The sequence below is a fragment of the Anomaloglossus baeobatrachus genome, chromosome 7 (genome assembly GCF_048569485.1).
Source record: "Anomaloglossus baeobatrachus isolate aAnoBae1 chromosome 7, aAnoBae1.hap1, whole genome shotgun sequence".
Classification (NCBI taxonomy): domain Eukaryota; kingdom Metazoa; phylum Chordata; class Amphibia; order Anura; family Aromobatidae; genus Anomaloglossus; species Anomaloglossus baeobatrachus.
The window spans coordinates 62468613-62480745 of NC_134359.1; the positions used below are offsets into that span (position 1 = coordinate 62468613).

Genomic DNA, 12133 nt, shown 5'->3' on the forward strand with positions numbered 1-12133 from the left:
CACACAGAGGGATCTATTTCCTTATATTATATATAGTCATTACACACAGAGGGATCTATTTCAAATGTATATTTCTGTTAATGTTGATGATTATGGCTTACAGTCAATGAAAACCCAAAAGTCATTATCTCAGAAAATTTGAATAATTACCACAAAACAACTGCAAAGGTTTCCTCTAGTGTTTAACCCCTTCAGCCCCCGGGCACTTTCCGTTTTTGCGTTTTTGTTTTTTGCTCCCCTTCTTCCGAGAGGCGTAACTTTTTTATTTTTCCATCAATCTTGCCATATGAGGGCTTGTTTTTTGCAGGACGAGTTGTACTTTTAAATGAAACCATAAGTTTTACCATATAGTGTACTGGAAAACGGCAAAAAAAATTCCAAGTGCGGAAAAATTGCAAAAAAAGTGGGATTGTACAATAGTTTTTGGGATATTTTATTCACCGTGTTCACTATATGGTAAAACTGATGTGTGGGTATGATGCCTCAGGTCGGTGCGAGTTTATAGACACCAAACATGTATAGGTTTACTTGTATCTAAGGGGTTAAAAAAAATTCACAAGCTTGTCCGAAAAACGTGGCGCACGTTTTGCGCCATTTTCCAAAACCCGTAGCGTTCTCATTTTTCAGGATCTGAGGCTCAGTGATGGCTTATTTTTTGCGTCTTGACCTGACGTTCTTAACGGTACCATTTTTGCGCAGATGCTACGTTTTGATCGCCTGTTATTGCATTTTGCGCAAAATTTGCGGCGACCAAAAAACGTAATTTTGGCGTTTGGAATTTTTTTGCTGCTACGCCGTTTACTGATCAGATTCATTGATTTTATATTTTGATAGATCGGGCATTTATGAACGCGGCGATGCCAAATATGTGTGTATTTTTTATTTTTTTAACCCTTTAATTTTCAATGGGGTGAAAGGGGGGTGATTTGAACTTTTAGGTTTTTTTATTTTTTTTTAATTTTTTAAAACTTTTTTTTTTACTTTTTTTTTTTATTTTACTAGTCCCCCTAGGGGGCTATTGCGATCAGTAATCCGATCGCTTTGCACAATCTGCAGATCTCAGCTACAGAGCTGAGAACTGCAGATTTGCTGCTTCACTTTCAATGCCGGCTGTATTCCGGCATTGAGAGGAAGTGACTCATGTTAGCCACAGGCGTCATCACATGACCCTGTGCTACCATGGCAACCGCCGAAAGTCACGTGATCATGTCACGTGACTTCCGGCGGGGGCGGGGTAATGTACATATCGCTGCCAAGACTTTGGCAGCGAAATGTAAGGGGTTAATGGCCGCGGGTGGAAGCGATTCCACCCGCGGCTAGCAGGCACACATATCAGCTGTTGATAACAGCTGATATGTGCGCGTCTCGCCGCCGCCCGCCGGCGGCAGGGGGCGGGGCCCTACCGGAGCACGATCCATGACGTATCTAGTACGTCATGGGTCGTTAAGGGGTTAAAATGGTCCCTTAGTCTGATGCAATCATGGGGAAGACTGCTGACTTGACAGATGTCCAGAAGGCCATTATTGACACAAACCACAAGGAAGGTAAGCCACAGAAGGTCATTGCTAAAGAAGATGGGTATTCACAGAATGTCCCTAGTCATGGGCATGCTGATGTCAGCTGATGGCTTCTGATTGACTGGTAACTTGTATTGTTGTGCAAGGACCCGTCTGGTCTCTGCACAGCAATACAATTCAGCTGAATGTTCATCCGAGGATGCACATTCTGCTGAAATGCGATCTGGCACCACAGAACCCCCCCCCCACCCCCGGGCCCGATCACAACCTCTGGGACCGTGATAGTTATGCCCCTGCATCAGGGAGAATTTACTCACTAAACACCCTAACATTGAAACACTTAGAAGGCAAAGTCTTCGAAATCCCGCAAGGGATAGACTTGTTACTGATCTGCAAATCAGGAAAAAAAGAAAAGGAACATTTTCAAAACAACTCAATTTATTTAGTATCGAGTATGAGTGCCACATGCAGAAATCCTTAAACTTACAGCCTTAACTGATGTCAATGAGGTTATTAAAAATTGTCCGTAAAATGCTCTGTCACGCTGAATGTACTTGATTAAACCAATATCCGCTGCTGACAGTTCCCTTTGCAATTGCCGACCAATGGCGTCCCAGACGTCCTCGATGGGAGACAGGTCTGAAGACGTTGCAAGCCGTGGTAGCAGGTACAGGTCACAAAGGCTGGTCACAGTAGCTGAGGAACATGCGGCCTGACCTTGTGTTGGAAAACTGCTCCTAAGACATTTGGATAAATGTCACAACTTGTGACACAACAAACCAGTGTAATGCCGAGCTTTTAAATGTACTCAGAATGAAGACTAGCGGGGTCTGCCTACCGTACATTATACCATCCCACATACTAAAGAAGAACTGGTGTGATGTTCCCTTGTGAGGGCCTATTCATGGCGTTGTCCATGTGGTCTCTAGTTAGCGTTACATACAAGACAAAAGTGAGATTCACTGCTGAAGAAGATAGGCAATTCTGACTTCCATTGCCATCTTGTTGTGCACCATGATAACCTTTGAGAACTACCAACTGCTTTGTGCCAACTGTAAAGTTTGGTGGAGAAGAGATAATACAATGGGGTTGTTATTCAGTAATAAGCCTTGGCCCCAGTGAAGGCTAATCTTTATGCCTCACCATAATATATTTTGGACAATTGTAGCTTCTAATTTTGTAGGAACAGTTTGGAGAAGGCCCTTTGTTGTCCCAGTATGATTGTGCCCCTAGTGCACAAAGTGAGGTCTACAAAGGCATGGTTGAGAGAGTTTGATGTAGAAGGATGGCTAGTAGCACAGAAGCATGACCTGAACCCAATCCAACATAGATTGTGGGTCCGACCTCTCCCCAGCATCAGTGTTTGACCTCACAAATGTTCTTTGGGATGAATGGGAAAAAATTCCCACAAACGCTCCAAAATGTTGTACTAAGTCTTCTCAGAAGAGTAGAGAAGGAGAAAATCAAGGAGAAAAACCACGGCCCCTTACATGCCCAACACTAAGCTGAACTCAATGTAACAGTAAAAAAAGAGGTCTACATACACATGCTACCTTACGTAACCTCACAATGCCGCGGGTTATGTTTAAAGTTCTAGAAGTAGTCTGTCATCCAAAATATGAGCAGTTATTTGACGATATGTCATCATCATCATCATCATCAAGCGTCCTTCCTGTGTACCAATAGACCATCGTCTGCATCCTCATCAGAATATAGCATTTCAGAATCATCAGATACAAATACAGATTCCATGTCTGCTTCTTTACTAATGGTTCTAACATAAAATAGTGAAAATTCCATTGAAATTCAATCCTGTGAATTAAGCTCAATCAGGCGACCGGCGAAAACAGCTACTGTTCCGATGACACAGACCAGCATGAACAATGCAAGCAGAATGTGATCGAGCACCATGGCCACAAACTTCCATTCTTCTGAAGCCTGCAGAAGTGAAATGAGAAACAGGATAAGCTTGGGAAATGTTGGTGTCATTAGAAGAATTATTGAAACCTGTCAGGACCTGCACAAAAGGAAAATTTATAAGTGAAGAATCAGTATATTAATGTATCCAACTATGTGCACCGGGGGACGTCGCAGAGTGTTGGGCTGGGTTCCAACTTAATCCATCAACGTTCTCCATTCTTACAATTAACGCAGGTTCCAAAGGTCGGACCCGAATGATCAATAAATCCTGTGGACTTGTGATAACTGGTTTTCACCAAAGAACCCCTTTAATGCAAACTACTATAATTCTACATCACAGTTATGGTGTGCGCACAGGAGATGTCTGTATTTTATAGTCAACTTCTTATAACAAGGATTACAACTTATGGGTACTTGCATGCAGTATATCTGTAGTGTGGACCCCTAGAATCAACTCCTACTGTGGGTTCCAGACACCCCAGTTTGATCTTGCAACTATATGTCAGAAACCTCAATTGAATGCCATATTTATTACAGTGATGAGCAAAAGAGAAACAATGTTTTGAACTTTTGACTTTCAGTCTCCATATCTTACCATCCACTACAGCTTTGAGCTTCATTTTATAGACAATCATCATGGCTATCTCATACATTAATTTAACTTGTAACTATTTATCCTGTCATTAGTTATGCAGATTTGTGTCCTGTCACTGCACTGATACAGTGTTACTATTGATATGATACATTAAAGTGATTTTTGGGCTGAAATGAAAAGTCTGCTTTCACATTGCTGAATTGTGAGAGTGTGTAATATGCACACTGTCACAATTCCACTGTATTCCCCTTGAGAGTCGGATGTCATGTGGCCTCATATATGTGGTTTGCATTCTTGCGGTCACATGCCAAGTATGTCAGTGCTTTTCATAGGTCTCTTGTATTGGGAGAAGCTGATAAGAATAGTCGGCACATGACCAAAAGTACTCAAATTGCATATATGAAGTCATCTGACTGACCACTTGTATGGGGAATGCGTAGTAATGTGTGTCTGCTTAGCACACTGTCATGATTTGGCAATGTGCAGTGACATACAGGTGCATCTCAATAAATTAGAATATCATCAAAAAGTTAATTAATTTCAGTAATTCAATACAAAAAGGGAAACACATATACAGTATTATATAGAGTCATTACACACAGAAGGATCTATTTAAAAAAGTCATTATCTCAGAAAATTAGAATAATTACCACAAAACACCTGCAAAGGCTTCCTAAGCATTTAAATGGTCCCTTAGTCTGGTTCAGTAGGCTACACAATCATGGGAAAGATTGCTGACTTGACAGATGTCCAGAAGGCAGTCATTGACACACTCCATAAGGAGGATAAGCCACAAAAGGTCATTGCTAAAGAAGTTGGCTGTTCACAGAGTAATGTATACCAGCATATTAATGGAAGGTTGAGTGGAAGGAAAACGTCTGGTAGATAAAGGTGCACAAGCAACTGGGATAACCGCAGCTTTGATAGGATTAAGAAAAAGCCATTCAAAAAGTTTGGGTAGATTAAATCTGTGTGTAATGACTCTATATAATATATAGGAATCGATCCCTATGTGTGTAATGACTCTATATAATATATAGGAATAGATCCCTCTGTGTGTAATGACTCTATATAAGGCCCATTTCACACGTCAGTGAAAAACACTGACGTTTTTCACTGGCATGTAAAACACGCACATGTCCCTCCGTGGCCCGTGATTGCACTTAGAGATTCACTCACCTGTGCGCGCTCCCGCTCTCCATGGTGCTGATCGCTCTCGCGGTGCAGCATCTGGCCGGCGCTGACCCCCGCAGCAGCTGCTTCCGGGTCGGCTGTGTCGTGCATCATGAATATGCGCGACAGTAATGAGCCGGCTCAGAAGGAGCAAGCTGCACGGGCTGCAGAGGACATCGCTGGAGCCGGGTGAGTAAAAATGATTTTTATTTTAAAAGCACGTTTTTTTCTGGCACGTGTTTCACGGACCACACCACTGCGTGGTCCGTGGGACATCAGTGATGCCAGAAAAAAATGGACATGTCTCCGTGCGGCAATCACGGACACGCGGGTACGCCGCACGGAGACACGTGCAGTGAAAAATCACTGACGTGTGAGCAGACCCATTCATTATAATGGGTCTGCGTATGTCAGTGATCCTGGTACGTTTAAAAAAAAGCACAAACGTACCAGAATCACTGACGTGTGAAACAGGCCTAATATATAGGAATAGATCCCTCTGTGTGTAATGACTCTATATAATATATAGGAATAGATCCCTCTGTGTGTAATGACTCTATATAATATATAGGAATAGATCCCTCTGTGTGTAATGACTCTATATAATATATAGGAATAGATCCCTCTGTGTGTAATGACTATATTATATATTAGAATAGATCCCTCTGTGTGTAATGACTCTATATAATATATAGGAATAGATCCCTCTGTGTGTAATGACTCTATATAATATATAGGAATAGATCCCTCTGTGTGTAATGACTCTATATAATATATAGGAATAGATCCCTCTGTGTGTAATGACTCTATATAATATATAGGAATAGATCCCTCTGTGTGTAATGACTCTATATAATATATAGGAATAGATCCCTCTGTGTGTAATGACTCTATGTAATATATAGGAATAGATCACTCTGTGTGTAATGACTCTATATAATATATAGGAATAGATCACTCTGTGTGTAATGACTCTATATAATATATAGGAATAGATCTCTCTGTGTGTAATGACTATATAATATATAGATCACTCTGTGTGTAATGACTCTAGATAATATATAGGAATAGATCCCTCTGTGTGTAATGACTCTATATAATATATAGGAATAGATCCCTCTGTGTGTAATGACTCTATGTAATATATAGTAATAGATCCCTCTGTGTGTAATGACTCTATATAATATATAGGAATAGATCCCTCTGTGTGTAATGACTCTATATAATATATAGAAATAGATCCCTCTGTGTGTAATGACTCTATATAATATATAGGAATAGATCCCTTTGTGTGTAATGACTCTATATAATATGTGTTTCCCTTTTGTATTGAATTACTGAAATAAATTATCTTTTTGATGATATTCTGATTTATTGAGATGCACCTGTAGATGGACTGCACACTTTTAATATCAGCTTGGAAAAGAATGCCTTTACAAAGAAGAGCCTAACCCGGAATGTTTAGGTAATATTCTTTAAAAATCTCAGTAGTGCTGTACGTGTTTTTCGACTCAACTCATAACAACTTCTGATTTGCCATTTATACCAGTACCCCCACCATCTATAGAACAACCTGACCCCCTGGCTGTCCAGCGCAGCTCCCGTCCTGTTATATAAGGAGGGGAAACACTATATACCATTCAAGAGCGGCATTTTACTACCTAATCACCAATTCTCACTGTGCAAGAAAATGATCCACAGTGACCCCTGCACTTCACTCACGCTGCAGCCACTTTGACTATTCGATATTATCAAAGCTTAAAATTGAGGATTAACAAATAAAACCAATTTTACCTTATTAGATTCTTCGTCCGATTTCATGGTCTCTGCAATATATTTTATGCCTTCGATAGCGCTCTTCACATCAGGGTTCTTGAGGATCGAAGACTGGTAAATCACGGCAGCGGGACCCAGTTTTCCAGATATTTCTGAAATATCAATGTCTTCTGCAAAGATCTTCTGCCCTTGGTTTTCTTGTGACGGCCGTTTCATGGTAGAGAAAAACATTAAGTTCGGTATTGTTTCAATAAATATCTGAAAGAAAAGAAAGAATTTACTGTGATTGAAGGTTGCATTACAATAAATCAGAACGACAATGCAAAGCCCCCCAATAATCTCTGCTAATGACCCCCCATCCATAATGGTATGTAGGTAATATTAAGTCCTGGTCTAGCAGCAACATTGTTAGATAATAACTATACAGTATATTATCAATGCATTATATCACAAAAGTGAGTACACCCATCACATTTTTGTAAATAATTTATTATATCTTTTCATTGGACAACACTGAAGATCTGGCACTTTGATCCATTGTAAAGTAGTCCGTATGCAGCTTGTATAACAGGGTAAATTTGGTCAGAACTCAACACACAGTTATTAATGTCAAAACTAATGTCAAAACTGCTGGCAACAAAAGTGAGTACTCCCCTAAGTGAAAATGGCCAAATTTTGCCCAATTAGCCATTTTCCCTCCCCAATGTCATGTACATTTGGTGTTATCACTCACATACGCTCTCATACTGGTCACTGGAAGTTCAACATGGCTCCTCGTTGCAAATAATTCTCTTAGGAGCTGAAAAAAAAGGATTACTGCCCTCCTTAAAGATGGCCTAGGCTATAAGAAGACTGCCAACACCCTGACACTGAGCTGCGGCACAGTGGCCAAGACCAACAGCGGTTTAACAAGATAGGTTCCACTCAGAACAGGTCTCGCCATGGTTGACCAAAGAGGTTGAGTGCACGTGCTCAGCGTCATATGAAGAGGTTGACTTTTCAAAATAGACATGAGTACTTCCAGCATTGCTGCAGAGGTTACAGGGTTAGGGGTCTGTATGTCAGTGCTCAGACCATATGCCACACACTGCACCCAGGCAACTAGGTGAGGAGTACAAAGACAAGTGTGTCCTGCCTACAGTCAAGCATGGTGGTGGAAGCGTCATGGTTTGGGGATGCAAGAGTGCTTTCGGCTCTGGGGAGCTACAGTTCGTTGAGGGAACCATGAATGCTAACATGTCCTGTGACATACTGACGCAGAGCATGATCCCCTCACTTTCGTAAACTGGGCTGCAGGGCAGTGTTCCAACATGATAACGACCCCAAACACACCCCATAGACGACCACTGCCTTGCAAAAGAAACTGAGGGTAAAAGTGCTGGACTGGCCATGCATCTCCAGACCTAAACCCTATTGAACATCTGAGGAACCTCCTCAAATGGAAGGTGGAGGAATGCAAGTATCCACCAGCTTCAAGATGACATCATGGAGGATGGAAGAGGATACAGCGGCTCCTGTGAAGCTCTAGTGAACTCCATGCCCAAGAGCGTTAAAACTTGAAAATAATGGTGGCCACACAAAATATTGACAATTCGGACACTATTTGGCCATTTTCACTGAGGGGTGTACTCACTCTTGTTGCTAGCACTTTAGACATTAATGGCTGTGTGATGAGTTATAGAGGGCACCAAATTTACACTGTTATACAAGCTGCACACTGACACTGTACATTGCATCAAAGTGTCATATCTTCAGTGTAGTCCCATGGCAAATATAATAAAATATTTACAAAGATGTGAGGGGTGTACTCACTTTTTTATGTACTGTATATATAATTTTTTGAACGTTGCGGGGGAAAACATGCTTTGGAATTTTTGCCACCGATTCTTAAAGTCTCTATCCATGCCCCTGGGTTTTCTGGTCTTACCTTTCTCACCCAGGCTGGCATTGTGTGAGTACTTGGGGAGCGATGATGAGTGTTAATTACGATGACAGTAATAATAATTGAAGCTATGACAAACACCATTGTAAATAACATGTATTTTCCGATCAGCGGCACGGCGCTAGAAGTTGACGGAATCAATTCAACGATAACCAGAAGAAACACAGTGAGTGACAGCAGGACAGAGATACTTAGAGTCATTTTCTCCCCTGTAAAACACACAAAAATATATAAATCAGGACATAAAGTTATACTGTACGTGAATGAGAAACTATTCTCTATTTCCATTTAAGGAATTTTAGTGTTTTATCAACTTTTTGGATTTACGACCACTACTCTGTGGTCCAAGGGCTTTCATGCACCTGATATCGGTCATTACTCCAGTCCCTCCAATGTACAAGCTACTAAACTGGTGACCTGTAGTCACCCACCCCCATTTTGGTCTTTAAATTTGGCCTAATGTCCAATGGAAAATTGCACTTTTTTTTAATGGAAATAGTAATATGAAAAAAAACATAAAAAAATAAAATTAATACATTTAGCATAAAAACCTGACGTAAGCAATTGATCATTTTCTGATGACACATTCCCTTTTCCTAGATAGAGCAAACTACCAAAAGAGTCACATGAGCAGCTTTTATGATGACAATAAAAAACAGCTGCACTCTGAAATGTTAAAAGCATGTAAACAATGATTGCAAGAATATAGATATGCATTACTGCTTAAGGAAATCTAGGAAAAATTGAGATGTTTAGCATTCAAAAATGGCCATTTCTATATCTGCCCAGTGGCCACGTCAAGGCATATCTTGTATACTGAGAACCTACACTAACCTAAAGCCTCTCTCTGGGTTTCAAAACTTCAGTGTATAGGAAAGTAGGAACCTGCTACTAGAGATTAAAACCACATGTGGCTAATGGGGGAGGGGTGCACAATTAGAGGGCATGAGTCCATAATCTAGACAAAAAGAATGACATCACTTCCAAGATGCAGTAATGCATGTCTGTATTCTTGCATTCATTGTTTGTATGCTTTAGCATTTCAAAGTGCAACTGTCTTTTTTTTGTTATTATGTGTCATGTTCAGTTTTGCACCTGTTCAGACTGCATTTTGGATGTGCATCTGTTTTTTGTCTAGATTATGGAGTCATGCCCTCTGACTGTGCACCCATCCCCCATTAGTCATAGGTGATTTTATTTTCTAGTAGCAGGTTCCTACTTGCCCATATACATGGAGGTTTGTAACCCAGAGAGAGGCTTCAGTTCAGAGTAGGTACCCCGTATATGAGATATGCCTTGACAAGGCTGCTGGGCTGATATAGAAATGGCCATTTTTGCATGCTAAATATCTCAATTCTTCCTAGATTTCCTTAAGCAGTAATGCATATCTATAATCTTGCATTCATTGTTTGTGTACCGCCCCAGCTCCGGCAGCCTGGCTGCTGCTCAGATCCGGATTTGCGGTGGCTTGAGGGATCTCCGGACCTGGGATGGGCCGCGCGGACACTCGAAATTAAAGGGGGGTATTTACAAGGGATTTTTGTTATTAGAGTTCGTAACGCCACCCACGGTGCGTGGTAAGGTGTAGTACCACCGCTGCTATGGAGAGCGCCCGGTGGCAATGGTTTGGCAGCTAGCCCCTCCGTGGGTAGGGGGAGAATGCCCCGGGGCTTGGTGGTGGTGGAAGGGGAGTGCCGTTAGAAAGGAAAGGGCCACTGCATACTCACTCAGTCCAATAACGCTGACACCGACAACTTGTAAACCGGAATTCTTAGCACCACTGTAGCAGGAAGGGAGTACGCTGGGATCCATGCCCGATGGTGTTGCTTGTTAGCCTGTGACCTTTCCCTTGGCACTCTCTTGACTGATTGGCCCCTATAGTGGGAAACTAGTCGGGTCCCGCTCACCCGTATGGCTAACGGAGTGAGCTTGCTCTCAGGGTTCACGCTTGGGATTTTCTGGACTGTGTATTGGGAAAGTCCTATCCCCCTCGTTGCGCTAGTACCCCGATTTTGGAGCGGGTAGAGGACGAATCATGAAGTCTTCACCCTTGTCGGGTAAATTACCAGGACGCTTGAAGCTACTTCCCAGCCTAGGGTCCACATACCCTGCCGTGCCCTGGCCCCTGCCCGGAGATGGCTCAAGGCCGCCGGCTGCCTTCCTCGGCAGTTCCGTGCCCCTTGACACGATCTCCTGCGACCAGGGTTCCAGCTCCTACCAGGCCCAGACCAACGTCTGCCACCTAGTGACTGAGGAGCCCAGCTCCTTACTTCCTCCAACGACTTGTGACCTCTCCTCTCGAGAGTCACCACACGACTCAACTGCTCCTAACACTCCTGACCTTCCCTAACCAACCCCCCAAGTGGCGGCCCTATTCCCTTCAGGCTACTCATTGGTGTGTCTGGTGGGTGTGGTGCAGAGTGTTTCTAGGATTTTTGATTGGCTCGTTCTTATCAACACCAAAGCCCAGGGACCCGTAACCAAGGAGGAGATGGACACTATGCAGAAGGGCAGATTGCACAATGTCCTGTGACGACCTGATAGGCCAGGTTGTCACATTTGCATACTTTAGCATTTCACAGTGCAACTGTCTTTTTTGTTATTATATGTCATGTTCAGTTTTGCACCTGTTCAGACTGCATTTTGGGAGTGCCATCAGTCTTTTTGTCTTGCTTATATAAAGGCCTCCCAACACACATTGGTCTATCTTAAGAAATAGTTATTTTGTATGAACTGTATTTTTATATCCTGTTTAATAGCCAACAACGTTTCACATACACCATGAAACCTTCAAAACACACATTAAGAAAGATATTGATAAACTTTGGAAGAATTGTAGTAGGTCACCAACTTTGATGATTTCGGCATGGAATGCTTGTTATGATCAGTAATGTAACTTGAAGCTCCTGGTTAGAGATGAGTGAACCCGAGGTCCGATGTTCATACCAATCTCAGCCTTTACACAAAAAACAGAGTTCGAGCTCGGAGTTTGGGAGCTTAACGTATGAACACCATTTGTGCAAGTATCGCTGTGCTCGGGTACGCTCAGTGCTCAGCTCAGTGTGAGCCGCTTGCAGTGTTTGATCGGCTCACACTGGAGGTAACAACAGTGTGATCAGATGTAGTGTGCACGAAAAAAATGGAAAAACGTCGCCCACCCGGCCCCGATGATCTGTTTATGGCTGGCTGCATGTGGGCGGAGACCCAAAC

At 42.2% G+C, this 12133-nt stretch overlaps 1 protein-coding gene across 1 annotated transcript in view; it reads right to left on the reverse strand.

The window, feature by feature from the left end:
* Positions 1-1934: 1934 nt before the first annotated feature.
* LOC142246621 (acetylcholine receptor subunit alpha-1-B) overlaps positions 1935-12133 on the reverse strand; it is a 34841-nt gene continuing 24642 nt past the window's right edge. Inside the window, exons 7-9 of the mRNA XM_075319690.1 lie at positions 8909-9132; positions 7000-7239; positions 1935-3455 (exon numbers count right to left, since the gene is read on the reverse strand). Coding sequence (XP_075175805.1) covers positions 3324-3455; positions 7000-7239; positions 8909-9132 — 596 coding nt within the window. The 3' untranslated portion in view covers positions 1935-3323. The remainder of the gene's footprint in view (positions 3456-6999; positions 7240-8908; positions 9133-12133) is intronic.